The following is a 17,235-nucleotide window of genomic DNA, read 5'->3' as shown; positions in this document are numbered from 1 at the left end:
GGGTACTGAATATGTCACGACAAGGCGACCATGTCAACGCTACTGCTATCTCTTCTGTACCAGTACAGGCCGGTGTTGAAGAGCTCGTAGATCAGCCGCCCAATGTTGGCGGGGTTTTCGAGCGCAGGAGGGCTGAACAAGGAGAAACGGTACAAGCTGCTTATCGGTCACGGTATTTTGCCAAGGGTGGTCGGTTGCGGCCCTTGAGGCTTCTTAAGGTGGATTTTCGCAATCTGAGGGGCAGATACCTTTCAGACTGGACGATATTTAACCAGCAGGTCCTCGCCAGTGCCGTGTATATATTCTTTACCAACATTCTCCCCGGCATCACTTTTGCTAGTGACCTATACGTCCTCACCGGCAAGTCCTGGGGCACTATTGAGGTCGTCTTTAGTACCGGTCTCTGCGGCCTGGCTTTTGCTTTGTGAGATTTATCACAGTAATCCCTCGGAAATTCCGCCAATTCTTACGTGCATCAACAGGTTCAGCGCTCAGCCGCTGTGTATACTCGGAGTTACTGGTCCCTTCTCTGTCCTTGCAGAAAATATCTACAAGTTATGCAATGAACACTTCCGTGTACGTCACGCTGCGATGGGTATTCCTGTGGTCAAGTCTCTAACTTCTCGATGCAGGTTGATTTCCTGTCAGTCATGGCCTGGTCACTCATCCATGCTGGTTGGATGCACTTGTTGCTAGCCTTATTCAATGCTCATGACTGGACCATGCAATATGTAACGCACTTCAGTGCCGACATATTCTCTCTTCTGAACAGCGTCATTTACTTCCACAAAGCAGCTCTCGAGCTGAAACGCACGCACTCGCAGGTATCGCTGGCGGCCTTTCTCTACGCAGTGATTGGCGCCTTTGGGACCTGCACTTTGGCCATCTTCCTCTCAACAGCAAACTCGTGGCAGCCCCTACTACACCGCTACGTACGACTAGGACTTTCCGAGTATGCTGCAGCAATATCAATTATTGTATGGATCGGTATCCCGCGCATCGGAGAGCTTGCCTCTCTAGATCACGAGCGCCTGGAGATACAGACCAGCTTTCGGCCCACCAACCCGCAACGCGACACGTTCTTTGTCGAATTCTGGAAACTTGATGTGGGGTGGATCTTTCTCTCCATCATACCAGGCGCCATAATAACGGTCCTTTTTTACTTCGACCACGAAATCAGCAGCATCATCTGTACTGTCCAGCGTTATGGCGTTCGAAAGCCGGGTGGCTTTGCATGGGACATTGCCCTTTTAGGCATTACAACGATCCTCTGCGGAATCCTTGGAATTCCACCTGCTAATGGCCTTCTTCCACAGGCCCCTTTACATTCGGAATCATTGATCCACTACGTGGAAGCTGAAACTACTGATGTAGAGCCGCCAGGAGGCAACACGTCCACCAAAGTTGCCAGAACATATGAGCAACGTTTTTCAGCTTTTCTGCAGGCAGCTTTCATCATGATATTTGTCTGTCCACCTTTTCAAAAGGTCTTGGGCTTAACACCGACATCCGTATTAGCCGGTCTCTTTATGTTTATGGGCTATGAAAGCCTTTCCGTCAACCCGATACTTCCAAGAATTGCCAACCTCCTAACACCAACGGGCGAACTAGCACCACTCCCCGCCAACGTGACTTGGCTGGGCATGCATACTTATACTATCACGCAGATCGTCCTGACTGGTATAGTTTTTGGGGTGACCTTGACGGTGGCAGCACCAGCATTTCCACTGATTATCATCGCGCTGGTCCCATTACGGCTTGCATTCATGAATAAGATATGGTCCAAAGAAACGCTACGCGCTGTTGATGGGTGGGCTTGCCGCCCTGGCAAACCCGAGGATACGATCGAGGAGCAGCCAATATCAATTGATGAAAAATCGAGACCTTAGAAGGCCGACCGACATTCGCTCAGTTACCCATGATCATGACTAGGATATTATGTAGGATATCGTGTATGAAACTGGAGTGTGTGGGACAAACAGAAAGTAATATCACTTTTCGGTCAGTTTATTTATATACATGGGATTTATCATATGCAACTATGACCAGGGGCTGCCAGCGCGGCGCTGCACATGTCAAACTTCTACCCCAGGTAGCTAGATAGCTAGGTAGCTGATATATGCCATCTCGTGTAAAATTAGTTTAGCCAGATCTTGTGTGTTCTGACTGTGATCGCCATGTATTTGCATCCATACAGGGTGGGCTGCTATGTAAACAAAAAAGAAAGACAGATGTGAATGTAGTGACGAGGGCCGGTGTTGCCTTCAATCGAAATAGAAAACACAGGGGGGGGGGGGGCAAAAGAGCGATAAAAGGAGTATGTGATTGTGATGCGGCAAAGAAGCAAGCTTCCATGAGGGGGTATCGTAATCGGACACTGTGGTCGTGATGTTTAAGCCGTCAACTCTTGACATGTAGCAAAGAGCAAAGCTAAACATATCCAAGAAAAAGGGTTCACTAAGCTCCCGTTTCTCTGCCTGGGCGTTATTCCTGCGGCCGCAACATACAGGCAAGTTGGATGCCCTCGTGAATGTTCAAAACGGCGCAGTTACTATTTGATGTTTTGAAAAATATCGGAGCCAAGACTACCTTCGTCCTTTTCCAGCTCTCGAAGTTCAGGAATCATTGGTGGTGGCGGCTCTAATTGCTTCGTCGCAGGCAAGTTGCTTGAGCTACCGCTGAAGATGAAGCTCGAGCGCCTTGAAGCCGACGGTTGGTCGCCGCTCCGGAATCTTTTGAACCAGCCGCTGTTGCGCTTCGATTTTCGATCGCCCATCAAGCTAAAACCACCACGACTCTGAGGTCGGTCGATATCGTCCAGTACTGGCGTACTTTGGCTGCCGGGGAGCTGGCTGTCTGCGGCTGTGTTACTAAGGGTGCGTTTGCTTAAAATGCGCCGGAGTGCGCCCTGTTGAGCACGAAGACCCGGGCTCAACGGGGCACGCTTCTCGAGGTAGTAGGTACCAGTAGTGGCACCATTTGCTTTAATGGTGCCGGCTGTGCCATGAGCCCGGTCACTTTTTAGATCAAGTGCCGGAGGGGTTTGCGGTGGTGTTGGCACCTTTGGCGATGGTGGCGGTGGAGGTATGTTGGTACCATCTGTGATGTTTCCGAAATTGAGATTGAGCGCGGGTAGCTCAAAGCGTGCTTTCTCCGCCGTACTCTTTGACCGAGTTGGCATTGTCAGAGTTGGCATCGTGAGAAAGGTAGAGTGGCGAGGAGGAGAGGGCCGCAGTGAGGCCAGACCGTAATTGTCTTGGGACAAAGACACGGACCAGACAGCCTAGAAGCTCAGTTTCCTGGCTTCTCCTGTGTATTTATTTCGCAGGACGGGGAAGAACTCGGGAAGGTGGCGGATTGGCAGTAAGACCACCGCAGAAAACCCGTCTAGTAATGTGTAGAAAGGAGGTCAGTTGCGCAAGGCCAAGGGTCGAAGCAAAATTGGAGCTCCCAGGTGGCTGGCCGTTTAACAAGGATGAAGGACTTGGGTGGCACTGGTATCCTTCCACCTAGTGGGCTCCCAACGAGCCAGCCCCGAGCAGCGACTTTATTGAGAACGGCTCTGGCACAAACGGGAAGTAGTCGTAGGCTGGCGAGCATACTTGCATGATGGCAAGGCATGTGTTGCGGGAAACGGAAACGGTACGAGATGTTACATTATCCGGAGAGCGGAAGCTGGGCTTGGCTCCCGTGCATGGGGACTTGAGCGGCGAGTTGACGACTGGCAACCTTCCAGCGTCACTTAACTAAGTACATAGCTGATAGGTAGTAGGTATAATCCGGGTCTCAAAGATTACGGCTGACTTAAACATGCGCCCTCTGTTATCTGTTTTCTGCACAGATTGCAGTGACAACTTCGTACACTACACGGTGCCGTTGTGTGTGCCAAGCACACGAGGACCTCTAGGCAAGTTCCACGGCTGCGTGCTGTTGTCGCTGCAGGTTGTGAGCCTTCCCCACAACCAGAAACTCTCTCCTCTGCGCGATTCGTGTATCTCCACTATTATTACACGTTCAACCGTCTGCTATTACTGGTAGCCATTTCCTCCTAATCGACGATGAATTGACTCGGCCCGGTAGGTGGTCCAAAAAAACCAAATGCAGATGGTAGCATTGATTATGTGACAGCAGTCTCTTGAGGTATTGCCACCCTACTACTACATGCCTAGGCAGGCATCCACGGGCCACCCTACTACATGCCCAGACACCATCCAGACAAGATCGTCGCTGCGCAGAAGCACAAAAAGTAAGAGCAAACCTGACCGATTATTATTTCCGTAAATGAAAATGACAAAGTTTTGTCCGGTATCACGACCCCAAACGCTGACTGGCCTTGAGTATAATTGTCACTTTGTGTAGAAGTAATACTTATCATTTGCCTATCAAGAGGCGTAGCAGCCTATAGACTCACCGTTGGTGATGACGTTCACGACTTATCACAATTAGCACCCAGTAGGTTTGGCGCGACACCATAAGTAAGAGGTGTACGGATACGGACTGGTATGATGGGCGATGCCATTCGCCGCTTTGTGTGCCCTCCCTTCCTCGCTGGCAGCTGGAGACCCATCCCCAAGCGTGCCCCAACCAATTTTTGACGGAAGTGCCCCGCAACGTCATGGGTGGCCCAATAATTGGCGATTCGCCAGAAAGCAAGTCTAAAGCTTCACTGTCGTTTTAGTGCTGCCAGGCTCATCTCGGGTCAAACCATCGCAACTGCATCTGGCCATGGTATGCGCTGGAAAGAAGGCGTGCGCAGCCGGACTCTTGTCGCATCCGCTGCGGCCCTTCGCCACTATCAATACATCTCGGCTTCCCATCACTACCAGAAGACGCAAGTCTGGTCCTTACGGCTACACCCAAGCCAAGGCGCTCGTTTTCTCCAAACATGGCGAGCCGTCTGATGTTCTCAAGTAAACGAGTAGCTACACCTAGCTCTACATCATGTTCTCGCTGACCAATTGCCATCGGGCAGGCTCCATACTCATTCTATATCTCCATCAATCCCACAAGCTTCTGTTCTTGTCCGTTCCCTCGCCGCGCCAATCAATCCGGCCGACATAAACACTATACAAGGCACATACGGCTCCAAACCAGCCTTCACTTCGCTAATTGGTACTGCTGAGCCATCGATCACGCCAGGAAATGAGGGGGTCTTCGAGGTCGTGTCCGTCGCTGGTGCTTCCAACGAGCTTCAAAAAGGTGACTGGGTCATTCCGGCTGTCTCACAGATAGGAACATGGCGGACACATGCTGTATTTGACTCTAATCAGCTACTCAAGGTTAACAAGGAAGGTTTGACAGTAACTCAGGTGGCAACCGTGAGCGTCAATCCATGCTCTGCTTACAAAATGCTTCGCTGCTACGGGCCCAGCGCGGGACTGAAGGCCGGACTGGGAATGAAACCACTTGATGTGGGCAGCGGACAATGGTTCATCCAGAATGGAGCCAATTCTGGTGTCGGAAGGGCTGCAATCCAGTTCGGAAAGCTCTGGGGCTTGAGGAGCATCAATGTTATACGCGATAGAGAATCATCCGCAGAGACCGAGTCCCTTGAGCAAGAGCTTCATCAGTTGGGTGCTGACGTCGTTGTCACGGAATCTCAATTTCTCTCACGCGAGTGGAAGGACCAGCTCGCGACGATTACACGCAATGGCCGCGACAGTATCGGCCTTGCTCTGAACTGTGTTGGCGGGAAATCCGCCACCACGCTCGCAAGAGCTCTAGGCGAGGGTGGTACTATGGTCACGTATGGCGGCATGTCGAGGCAGCCCATTGCTCTTCCTGTTGGACTATTAATATTCAAAGACATTCGTTTTGTCGGATTTTGGCTATCCAACTGGAATGAGCGTGATGCGGTGGGCAAGAAACATATGGTTGGTGATATCCTCGACATGATGCGGCAGGGCAAATTCTCCGATATTCCCGTCGAGGGGGTCCCGTGGAACTGGGAGACGGAAGAGAACAAGCTCCGGGATGCCGTGCAGCTCGGACTTAAGGGGTACAGATCTGGGAAAGGCGTCTTCCTATTTGGTGAGACTTGAAAATTGTCAGCCACATGTGTATTAAGATCTAAGGATAACTCAATTTCTCAATGCCTGGGCCCACTCGTGCAACTTGTCAATGACCACTGGGGCATACGATGCTAAAGCATCGTCAATGATTCTACCAAGCGACAGCATTGCTTCCTCCTCATTCAGCTCTAGGTGAAAGCGCTCCCGGACTTTCAGCACCGCTTTGTCAGGTTCAAGTCTGATGTCAGGGATGTTGGCATCTATCATCAAGCTAAATAGGTTCAAGATCAAGTTGGAGGACTTTCTGAGAGCAGCATAGGCCAAGAAGCAGTACTGCCGAAACTGCTTATAGTGTACTGATTGCACTCCACCCATGCAGTCAACCATTTCCTTGGATAGCTTCATCAGAGGAGCAAATGGTTTCGGGTCGCGCCCAAGGATGTACCCGAAATCGGCATGGAAGAAGTGGCCGTCAGGCGCTAATAGCAAATTGTCTAAATGACGATCGCCTACGCCAAGGATATAGGTAATAACGCAGTATCCAGCGCAAGAACGAATATAAGTGTCCAGTGCCTCTTGTCTGACTCCCAAAGGTTGCGTGTTGTCTGGATTGTGGTATTTTAAGTACGCCAAAGCTGGATTGTTTTTGAACTTGCCGACGATGCTAGACAAACTCTGCGATTGCACAAACTGTGATGCTCCCGCAGCCGTGCTTGTAGCCAGTATCTTGTATGGCAGGAGTTTGAGATCCAAGTTCTCCTTCTGAAGCAGCTGGTCCATTAGGGTGATGATTTGTATCACAAGCTGGTCCTGGCGAAGATCATCTCCAACTTTGAAAATGATTGGGTAAGTCTGGCCATCAACAGTTCTGAAAGTGCATTTAATAGGGCTTAATGACGACTTGAAAACTGTGACTTGGTCAGGAATGATGCCAATTATTTCAACAGAAGGATCCAAAGGTAAAGGCAGCGGTGGATCTATAAAAATGAGCTCGTTGCTCGGGTCCGCAAACAGGGTTTTCACCTTGTCAGCTCTCTTGGACATTGATTCGCTAGATTTTCTCACATCAATCGCGATTTTTGACAACACAGCAACAAGTTCCGCTTGTCGTAGTAGCGTCTTTCTTTCATCGGTACCATTTGGCTGGTTGGCCAAGCTTCGCATGAAGTCATATGCCACTTTCCCATAGATGTCGCGACTGTGTGTTTCTTGCTCTGGGCTATTGTCATCGCACTCTACCATGAGGTACCAATAAAAGTAGTTACCAAGGAGAAAATTTGCAGCAGCCCTATGTATCAAGAAACGCGCCAGCGATGAATCTTCGAGGGCATTGTCTACAGACTCTGTAGCAATATGCTCATATTTCAATGCCTGTACAAGTTGCAACAAATAAAGCAGCAACTCATCATCTTCGGCTTTGCGCAATCGGTCCACAGCATATGAGCGCACAGCGGGGTTGCTAAATGATGATCCAAGCAGCTCAAGAGCATCGTCAACATCAATCTCGGTCCACCGTCCGAGAACTTGGATAGCTTGTTTTGATTCATTTTGGTCGCTCCAGTTGACGGACTTTGCAAACTTGGTAAGAGCTCTCTTGTCTCTGGTGAGATGATATCTGAATTTCCAAACGAGATCCATCTCTTCCGGGGATAAGCTGTGGGTTGGAGAATAGTTCATGATGGTGTTGAGTTCATCCCGGACTTTTGCATTGGGCTTCAGATCCTTGTCGAGTATTCCATGGCGGTGAGAGCTTCGAAACAGCCTTCTGTGCTTCGTCTCAGCGGGGTTATCTCTCTGACCGACTTCTGGATCAAATACTGCTGCTATTTTTGCGCCTATTGCCGACATGCTGTCGTCGCCAGCATTAATGCCGGGCCCAAATTGGACCTCGGGAGCTTGGTGGCGATGCTGTCCGGATGCATTGACCTGCAAGGTTGCCAGCGCGGATACTGGAGGGACGTCATATTCGTGGTCCGCAAACACGACTGGAAAATCAAATCTAGGTAGCTCCACGTTCAGAACAAATGCTGGTAGACTCAAGTCGTTCGTTGGATCTGATACGTGGTCAATGACCTCATTTTTGAGGTTGTCGAGACGTCGCCGCCGCTGCAGCATCTTGAGGGAGGATTCCGCCGCTTTGAGGCCGCGGTTCTCGAAGTCACGAAATACCAGTTGGTCGAGCCAGTCAACCCTAGGAATATCGCCCATTTCGTGCTTCTTGAAGAGACCCTCCATTCGCTCCAATTCTTCTGCATCTCGGGCAGCCTGCACGTCAACTTCTCCGGCCATTGCCTTCTTCTTGGATGTGTAAATGGCCGGTGTCTCCATTCTTATAGATCCGTCCGCAATTCTATGCCTGTATACAAGACATTTCTGGCGTCCCTTTCGGATCTGATTCTCAGCATCGAACATGGACAGGGTTGTTCCGCCAAAGGGAATAGCATGTCCTTGAGAGTCTTCTCCACCGCTTGGAGAGATGTCCCAAATGGTGATGGCGATACATGAATCTGCTGGGAGCGATCTATAGGAAATGGGAAGCCGCAACCACTCGTTCCACCTTTCAGGTCATTAGTATACGGATCTCAAATACTGCCGCCAAGTGCCATACCGTCTTTCCGCACGGAAAGGTTTATATGACGTTTGCACGGGAACTGTAAGAGCCTTCGAGCCAGCCCAAACTTGAACAGTGACGTATAAATCCGAGTACACGCTGCATCACGTTAGTGGCGTTGTGCCAAGTGTGAGGGTGGCAGGCCGATACCTCATGTTTGACCCAACATGGCGTAGATCAGGCCGGTTGAGTAAGGTAGATTGTTTCAAAGGCGCGCCTTCTCCCTCCAAGCTCATACTGTAAAATGTTAGTCAATGCTTCCCAGATACTCCACCATTACCGAACTTGCATGCGGATGCAGACAGCGTGGTCGACGTCATTCGAGCCCGCGAATGAGAACGGCTCCATCTTCCCGTATTCTGCCATTTATCTATGGGAAAATGGTTACATATTCTGTAGGTTTCTTTCAGACGAGAGGAGGACTGAACATGTAGCCAGTGTAGACTTTCTCGGAAGACTCTTGGCGGTTGAGAGGGCAGGAGAAACAGCCAGAAGAAGCGCAGAGGCTGGGCTGCGGCCCCACTTATCACACCGATCACCACAACCAGGGCCCAACATTCACCGAGTGGTATCAGTAATACAACTACTGAGTAGTAATTGCCATAGAAATAGACCATCCGTATACCAGAAAGAAATAGAGATATAATTCTGCATAATAGATTCAAATAGACTAGGCTTTTCAGCGGGAAATATTCTTGCTTGCTCCGATTTCTTGGATCCGTCTAGTTTTCTTAATCTAGCGTGATGGTATCATTTACAGGTTGCCTATCTCAATGGCCAAGAAAAAATGTCACTAGGGTATAACTATGAAATAATCTTGCACCTTTGCCATTACCTACCCCCGCTGTCAACTCCGAACGCAATTTCAAATTATCCAGGATCGTAAACGCCAATCAACAGTCAGCTGCGAAAGGCTCAGTTCTTGCCATCCAAGTGCCAGCTGAATATCTTGTCAAAAATTTGCTTAGCATCCCCTTCAATAACATCGCCATGGCAAGGGATCAGAGTATTGAAGTCCCAACCACCAATAACCTGGAGACTTTCGTTGTAGCTCGGTCTGTCCTTGGCAAGAATATACCAATTGAATCGTTTGATCCATTTACCGTCACCCGCAGTGCTCTGGAGCTTCGCAAATAGCTTGTCCACTACACCGGAGGCCTGACGCTCGCCCTCCGACACTTTGCTATACTGCTCAGTAGCAGGTAAGTTGAACAGCAGATCAGCCTCAATCAGTACCTTTTCGGGTTTGTAGCAGAAGACAAGTTCGCGGTTGGCGTGACCATCAACATATTCGTAATCGAAGTCGGCATCGAACTCGTCGCTGATCTTAGTCTCGTGTTTCTTTTCTGGTGTGAACACAACTGCGAATTCCTCTTTGCCAATTTTTGGGTCGTCCTGCTGGGCTCGTTTCTCTGGCAAACCATGAGGTCCAATAATCTTGGCACCAGGATACTCTTTCGCCCATTCCGATAGGAATATGTGATGCTCAAAATCTAGCGCGATCAAGTAACTGACTCTGCCGCCCATTTCCGTCACTTTGGCCTTGGTTGCGTCCGTCAGCGCAACAGGAGAAAACGCGGCCAACGAACCCGATGTCAGTTTCACTAAGCTTGCAAATTAGCCATGAAACACCGTTGAGCGTCAACTGTGCAGTCTAACGCTAGCTATTGGCGAATATACTAACCCAGGGTTCCTCGACCGCCGATTTTTGCCTTGCCAAATCTTGCGAATGGCACCGAAAATGTCACAATGCTGGGGGTGACATGGCGGATAACCATGACATCCGCTGGGTTGGAAGGAATAAGTTGAGTCGACATAGTGCGTAGTGATCTGACCGGATAAATCAATCTGATTTGTGTTAGAATGAATTGATACCGCGCAATTCGAAACATCGGGATTGGCGGGCTGGGCAAGTGCATATTTAAAAGTAGCACCAAAACGCGGGTCTCCTTCTCCCCTGCGTCAGCATCACAAGCCTGCGCTCGCTAGCGCCAACTCTTTATTGCATATGTCATCAGCGCATCACTCAATCGGCTTGGCCCAGTCTGGGGACCTACTAAGTAATTCCAAATCGTATTTTGGGTGGACGAGTTCGGTGGCGCCACCCAGTACGGCGATCTATGACCTAGGGAAAAGAGGGGCAATAGTCATTCATTATTGACCAAGTAGTCTCCGACGGGCTTCTACTAGGCGGGCGGAGAGCCAGAATATTGCAACCAATGTGTATTTGAAATATTTTAGCTGGCATTACCTGCTCATGGGTAGTTTTCCGCCTCTTGTCTCCGAAGCGTAGAAGCTTACCAATCACCACGATTCTTTGTCCGATTCGTCCGCCGCTCTCCATGTAGGCCTTTGAATGCAGTCTACCTAGCATCTCCCGCGGGAGCTATAGCAAGCAGGTGGGCTCTCGTAAGTCCATTCGCCTCAAGCCATAGACTTTGCTCTTTTCTGGTTTTCTGGACGCACAATGATGTTGCGATGAGCATTACGATGCCAATTGTTAGAAGCATGATGCAAAATGACTGGGTAGTGAAATTGGGAGACAACGAATGGGTGGCTATTTGCCTACACGCCCCGCATATCATGTCGCTATTGTCTGTTTTCCCAAGTCGTGCCATTTTGGGTTGCTCTGAAACTCGCGGCCCGTTCTGAATGTCGGGCCTTTTCTCAATGCCAGAACCTCGAACCGAATCTTCCTGACGGACGACTCCTCGTGCCAGGTTGACTAAGGTAGAGTTGGCTTTGGTGGCCGTGTCAAAACTGCTTGTTGGAGATGCTAAGGAAGTTTTGCTCCCTTCGTAATAATCCTCACATTTCGCTCTGCCACTGTTGAGCATCTGCACGTCCTTTGGAACTGGTTTCTGAAATATAATCGTCTGATCGCTTGGAGATAGTACTGCGTCGCCGTATGGTGCTTCATGGTCGCTTACCACAGTCGCTTCTCTGGACGCGATCCTCCTTGTTCTTTGAGACCCGGACTTAGCCTGTGTGGCAAACTCCCATTTCATCTTCTCTATTTTTTGTCTTTCGTCGTCGAGTGCTTTCTTTTGCTCGATGGGCTCGCAGCTGCGATACTCTATCTTCTTCCATTCTGCCGCAATGTCTTTCCTTTCTTTGGACTTGTGCTCCCACCTTGACTCCCCTCGCTCACGTTTTTTTACTGCCTCGAGATTGGGGGGGTTTTCCCATTCATCGGCTTCCACCAGAGCGTCCACTCTCTCTTCCATTTGAGCCTTGGCTAATAAAAGCTGCCTCTCTAGCTGCGTGATACGCGCATCCTGCTCTCGCTCTCTCTTGGATTTGGCAATGGAATCGGTTATGTCGTCGGCTCTGGCGCCTCCGTTAACTGTTCCTTCCTTCGATAGAAGCGTATCGCATCTGCAGGTCATTCTAACTTGTCCGGACAGCAGAATGATGCAAATTCTTCCAGTGTTTCTCGAGATCTACGCGACTGGGATTCGGTGTTCGCGGTTAATATATGTAGTTCATTCGGCTAGAGGTATTTATTCTCGTTTATATATAAGGTGTTTTAGCATTCTTCCAATTATTTCGTGGCTGTCCTTTTCCAGTCAGTGATTCTTGATTTCTTCCTTTCACCCTTTGTCTATACACCCCCTTTGTACCTTCAGTGTCGCTTTGAGCCATCGTTCACACGAAGCGGGAGGACAATGAAGGGCGATTCCAGTAGATACTGCGTTTCTTATGTACGCTTTGTGTAGCATATGAAGAAATCACCGAGGCAGGTACCGGCTTGAAAGGGTTTGTGGGTTCATTCACTCGATGTGCTGCTTCCATGAATGGATCATACATGAGGCAGGTGAATATGCTTAGAACTCAGCTATACCAGCCTCTGATACCTGGGCCACTAGCCACGATCTCTTGCCTATGAGCAATCATCGGCTCTTTGATCTGGAGAGTTTCGACTATGTCTTGCCAGGCTTGCATGTCAATAGACAATACAGCTTGATGCTTTGCTGAGCCTTGGCGAGCTGATTCATCCTCCTGCTCTTCACGGACGACAGGGGCTGGTTGGCCATGTGAGCAGCTTCCTTCTCGAATATAGGGCGTCAGACTTACCTAGTGCAGGGAGGTCGTATTCATCATACTCGATCTCGATTCTCCCATCTCGGATTAAGAAACTCACGTAGAAAATATTCTCGACTGTTTGTCCGAACGATTTGGGGTTGACCACAAATCTCATAAGATCTATGCCACCGGTCCGCCGTAGCCCATGTTTGTGCATTATATTAATCTTTTCTTCGTCGCTCATCTCATCGTGTATGGCGTCTGCTACCGCCTCTTGCACCTGTTCTTGTGTATTTTGAAGCTGCTGGAATATCTTCCCACATATGGCGGTGAGGTCGTTCTCTTTTTTAGCTAGGTCTTCGGTGTTCAGAATCTCCGGTCGCGTTTCGGCCAGGTTGTTTGGTCTGAATGGGGCACTGCGTTTAGCAAGCCTCCGTACTTTTCTCTCGAGTGATAATGGACCAAGCAGAAGCCCATGTAAGGCTGGTCTCCTGGAGTGTGGAAGACATGCAAATCGGCCTAAATGACTCCAGTTCATCATATCGCCGTCTCTGTCTTCGGAATCGTCAATTCCGCTGAAGTCTTCTCTCCCGTGTCGTCTCTGTGTCATCGCACTGTCTGATTCTTCTGCTTCTTCACCTCCCTCTCCTCTTCCCGAGCTTCCACGTTCCTGGCGCATAAAAGTTATGCACTTCGAGACAAGCTCATCTACATCAACGCCTTGGGAGAGGCTGCCTTGTGTAAGCCGTAGCGTCTTCCGATATGAGAGATCGGTTGTGCTGACTAGCAGCCGTGAGTCTATGGTGGCTTCTGACGTTTGGCGGACTTTTTTCGTGAGCTCATTTGCTTTGATAATGGTGTCATACAACCCGTGCGAGCCAGACTGGATGTATTCCTCCGAGTTTTCTGTTACGTCACGGAGGAGTTCTCTGAAACTTTTCTGTACTTTTCGGCGTTCTGCAAGTGGCTGATCTGGGTCGTATACATCTTCATCGTGGCTGTCTGAGCTTTGCGATGTAGAGCTAGGGCTCATTGTTGTTGAGTTGTCCTCTGCACTTCCATTGTTTCTCTTTCTCTTGCCCTTCGCGTTTCGACGCGCGTGGTGTTGCGCACTCGGGGGTGAGATGCCATTCTTCCGTGAGCTTAGAGTGTGTTCTTCCATCTTTTTTCTCTTACGATGCATAGGGTCGCTCTCGAGGCGCTGGCGGCGTGACGTGGCGATGCGGGATCAGTCCACGTTGGCGTTTGTTGGGACGCGTTACGCTCTTCTCTGGCGTCGGACTTCCAGTCACTCACTACCCTGGACCTGGTTGACTTGATGGACAGTGGCGACCCGTGCTTTCAATTGCGACCTATGGTGTGGTGTGATTCTATAGTTCCTCTATACGTTGACGTCTTGTGTTTTGTACGCGTTTATCTGCTTCTATCGGTTGCGGTCATACTCGCATCAGTGCGGCACTTGTCAAGTCTTTTCCCGTCTTGGAGGGAACAAACAACGCGCCGTCGAGTGCCAGATAAGTATGGGGGGCTGACGTATCTTGAGGGCTACTGGGTAGGTGAGTGGCGCTTGAAAGCGTACCACTATGGCCCAACTAGTAGCTTGGAGAAGGTAAGCAAGTAGATACCTTACGCACCCTATCAATAAAACACAACGATACTATTAATTCACGTCGACTGCAAAAGTCACCAAAGCCGCGGCGTTTTATTGTATACCCTACCTAGGCAGTGAGCGGTTCACCAAGTAGCCCGGGGAGAATGGTATCAGTAGTTCCCCAAGGTACTTAGGTACCTACCTAGATACTTACGAGGAGGAGGAGGAGGGGTGTTTTCTGACATAGCTCTAACGTCGTTTGAAAATAGATTCTCTACTAACATATTTTTTACTCATGTAGACATAGCCTAGCCCTATCAGGGGGCATGTGAAAAAAGGCCAAAAATATGTTAGAATTCCCCTTGACCCTGTCGATATGCCAAAAAAGTATGTCAGTATAAAATTCACTTTTTGGGTATATTAGACCCCCCCCCCCCTCTCGCGTAGGTAGGTACCTTAGTAGGTACTAAGGTAGGTGCCCAGCCACCTCATGCCACCTACATGAGGTGCTCCGTAGATGGCGTAGAACCGCCACGTACCTAACCAGGACCAAAGCTCATCACAATGACGCTTGTTCGGCGGGGTCGCGTGCCCACGCCCAAGGCACACAACATTTGCAGCACTAAAGTTCGACCGGCCCATCTGTACCAAAGATGTAACCTAGGTAGAACATCCCCAAGGTAGACCCCGCCCGCTAGGAATAAAGAAGATATACACAAAAATCACGACTCGCAACTGGCTTTCAACAGAGTCCAAAGCATACCGTCTTCGCGCAGCGCGCACTATAACCAAACACAGAGCAACGAAACTGAGAGAAAGCATGGCGGCAGCAAGCACAACGGCGCAATACAGCACACTAGACATAGAAACGGCCTCCATCAGATCGGCGGCACCATCCTATGGTAAGAGAGCAGGACGCACAATGAAAGCAGCTGGCTTGGGGAGGAATCGCGACATAGGTTAGCCAGCGCAGTGGATTAATACCGCCAGCAGTATCCGATGCTCCATCATACCACTCGACCATCCCAAATGCAGATGCAGCACCACTCTACACGCCGAGAAGGCCCCCCAGTCCTACGCCAGCTCGTCTCACCGTAGCAGCAGACTTATGCGATGACCGGCGACGCCGAGGAGCCCAGCCCGAAACGATCGGCCTTCCGCCTGTGCCGGCACGCGCGCCGTCCACGGCGATGCCGCACTTCCAGATGTGGTCAGCTGTGGATACACCAACCACCAGACACTATCGTAAGGTCGCTGAACGCCGAGTGGTCGACGGAAGGTACCAAACGGCTGGCCCACCAGAGCGCCAAAGAACAGCCAGACTCATCGAGGAGCAGAACGCTGCTAACATCGAGGTCTTCCGGCCACTCGAGGACCCATACCTGGTGGGAGAGCAAGCTGCTGCCGAGGCCAAGAGGGAAAGACTGGCGAGAGAAGGCTCAAGCACAACACTTCAGCAGGAAGAACGGCAGTGGGACTGGTTGATCGGTTAGTACAAGTCATGCTGTCATATTGGATAGACAGCAAAGAAAGAAAACATCACTAATGGCGGCAAAAGCCCAGATGAGGGGATGGGAAGAGCGTGAACGCAGTTGGACAAGAATTCGCGGAGAGGCCGATGCCTTACAACGAAGACGGCTCTCGCGTCGGCTTGGCCATCGCATCTTACCTATACATTAGACCACACTAGAGGTGTCGTTCTAGTGCACGTATGGTACTTCATAGCCATAAACAATAAACAAAACCGAGGCAGGTGGCCAACGGTGGATAACATGAAATTTAATGTATCGTCCCTCGCTCGGCATGCTAGCGTCCCGAGCAAGCTATACACACGACTCGACAAATACCAAGGCGGTAACTAGCCGGTACAAAGCTTCCGCAAACGCCTCCAAAATCATACAGTACAGACTACCAAAGCACAAGTCTTCGAGCAGTGTAAAAAACTTAAACCTCCACGGCAGATAAGGTGTCGTCCGAGTGAATTCGCTGTTTTTAGCCTTTGCTTTGAGTGTTGAGCAGCAGCGCGACGATGAGCCTACCGGGCCAGTTAGCACGTAGAACCACAGGCAATGACGTTTCAATTACCCATAAAGCCCAAGAACCTCGCCGAAAATCAAAATAAGCACCATACCAACGAACACCCTCGACTGCTCCATATATGCTCGGACGCCAGCCTCACCGACAACGCCGATGCAATATCCAGCAGCCAGACCTGTCATCCCTACCGCTATGCCACAACCAAGGTGCAGAAATCCACTAATAAACATTAGCTCATGTATATAGGTTGCTTTGGTGCATGGCGCTGTGCGTGAGCGGCACTTACGCAAACAAGCTGTAGCTGCCCACGGATGGTGGCGTTAGGTCTTCCGCTATCAATACCGATATGACGAGAGAGTAGACAGCTATTATGCCTGACATAACGACAGGTATAAGGCACTTGGAAAGTTAGAGCCTCAAGCCCCGGACTGAGAGAGGAACAACTTCTAGCTATAACCTACCTTCATGATCAGATCAGGTCGAAACGTGCCTACTCCCGCAATACCGATGCCAGATTTCGCGGTTCCATAGGCAGCACCGATCGCTGCAGAAAGTTAGTCACAATGTTTCGCTTCATATTTCGCGGTCGTAACATCGGGGTCGAAAATGGTCGCTCGTACATCCAAATACCATTGCTGCAGCAATGCCACCCTAAGCAAGCCTGTTAGAAGGGGTTGGCAACGGGGTCTATCTGAAATCTTACCATGCCAATGAAAGGCGCAAATTTTGGTGCAACTTCTGACTCCATATTGTGCGTCTATATACTGGATGGTGCTCAATAGTTGTATTGACTGTATGATGGCGGTGCAGTCAGGAGCTGCAGAGGGAGCTCTGGCTTCGTTCCGCCTACCTTGGCTAAACAGCTTCAAATTGCACGTGACTAGCGGCATGAAAGAGGCAACCAACTCCTGTCCGATTTGTCTTTTGTTTCGACAAAAAACTCATTGCATTTTAAAAAT

The 17,235-nt window shown here is 49.9% G+C and overlaps 7 protein-coding genes across 7 annotated transcripts; 3 read left to right on the top strand and 4 right to left on the bottom strand.

Annotated features, from left to right (window-relative positions):
- Positions 1 to 11: 11 nt before the first annotated feature.
- Positions 12 to 1,889, top strand: V2A60_010211 (uncharacterized protein; the record flags this gene model as incomplete). The annotated part of the gene is made up of 3 exons (XM_083261471.1): positions 12 to 424; positions 483 to 576; positions 633 to 1,889. 3 exons carry the CDS (start codon positions 12 to 14, stop codon positions 1,887 to 1,889), a joined length of 1,764 nt encoding a protein of 587 aa, XP_083117597.1.
- Positions 1,890 to 2,551: 662 nt separating this feature from the next.
- On the bottom strand, positions 2,552 to 3,181 carry V2A60_010210 (uncharacterized protein; the record flags this gene model as incomplete). Its single annotated transcript, XM_083261470.1, has 1 exon — positions 2,552 to 3,181. The coding sequence occupies one exon, from the start codon at positions 3,179 to 3,181 to the stop codon at positions 2,552 to 2,554; it is 630 nt and encodes a 209-aa protein (XP_083117596.1).
- A 1,544-nt stretch (positions 3,182 to 4,725) lies between these two features.
- Positions 4,726 to 6,041, top strand: V2A60_010209 (MDR family NADPH-dependent oxidoreductase; the record flags this gene model as incomplete). The annotated part of the gene is made up of 2 exons (XM_083261469.1): positions 4,726 to 4,910; positions 4,973 to 6,041. 2 exons carry the CDS (start codon positions 4,726 to 4,728, stop codon positions 6,039 to 6,041), a joined length of 1,254 nt encoding a protein of 417 aa, XP_083117595.1.
- A 39-nt stretch (positions 6,042 to 6,080) lies between these two features.
- Positions 6,081 to 8,777, bottom strand: V2A60_010208 (phosphatidylinositol 3-kinase VPS34; the record flags this gene model as incomplete). Its single annotated transcript, XM_083261468.1, has 3 exons — positions 6,081 to 8,568; positions 8,620 to 8,721; positions 8,773 to 8,777. 3 exons carry the CDS (start codon positions 8,775 to 8,777, stop codon positions 6,081 to 6,083), a joined length of 2,595 nt encoding a protein of 864 aa, XP_083117594.1.
- A 760-nt stretch (positions 8,778 to 9,537) lies between these two features.
- V2A60_010207 (uncharacterized protein) lies at positions 9,538 to 10,439 on the bottom strand (the record flags this gene model as incomplete). Its single annotated transcript, XM_083261467.1, has 2 exons — positions 9,538 to 10,226; positions 10,307 to 10,439. 2 exons carry the CDS (start codon positions 10,437 to 10,439, stop codon positions 9,538 to 9,540), a joined length of 822 nt encoding a protein of 273 aa, XP_083117593.1.
- A 4,620-nt stretch (positions 10,440 to 15,059) lies between these two features.
- Positions 15,060 to 15,732, top strand: V2A60_010206 (uncharacterized protein; the record flags this gene model as incomplete). Its single annotated transcript, XM_083261466.1, has 2 exons — positions 15,060 to 15,141; positions 15,233 to 15,732. 2 exons carry the CDS (start codon positions 15,060 to 15,062, stop codon positions 15,730 to 15,732), a joined length of 582 nt encoding a protein of 193 aa, XP_083117592.1.
- Positions 15,733 to 16,231: 499 nt separating this feature from the next.
- On the bottom strand, positions 16,232 to 17,024 carry V2A60_010205 (H(+)-transporting V0 sector ATPase subunit c'; the record flags this gene model as incomplete). Its single annotated transcript, XM_083261465.1, has 6 exons — positions 16,232 to 16,274; positions 16,325 to 16,495; positions 16,563 to 16,675; positions 16,738 to 16,820; positions 16,897 to 16,927; positions 16,980 to 17,024. 6 exons carry the CDS (start codon positions 17,022 to 17,024, stop codon positions 16,232 to 16,234), a joined length of 486 nt encoding a protein of 161 aa, XP_083117591.1.
- Between the last annotated feature and the right edge of the window lie 211 nt (positions 17,025 to 17,235).

This window comes from Cordyceps javanica, chromosome 7 (assembly GCF_051103115.1).
Source record: "Cordyceps javanica chromosome 7, complete sequence".
In the NCBI taxonomy this organism is placed as follows: Eukaryota; Fungi; Ascomycota; class Sordariomycetes; order Hypocreales; family Cordycipitaceae; genus Cordyceps; species Cordyceps javanica.
The sequence above is the reverse complement of the archived record's forward strand: the minus strand, read 5'-3'. Positions and strand labels throughout refer to the sequence as shown.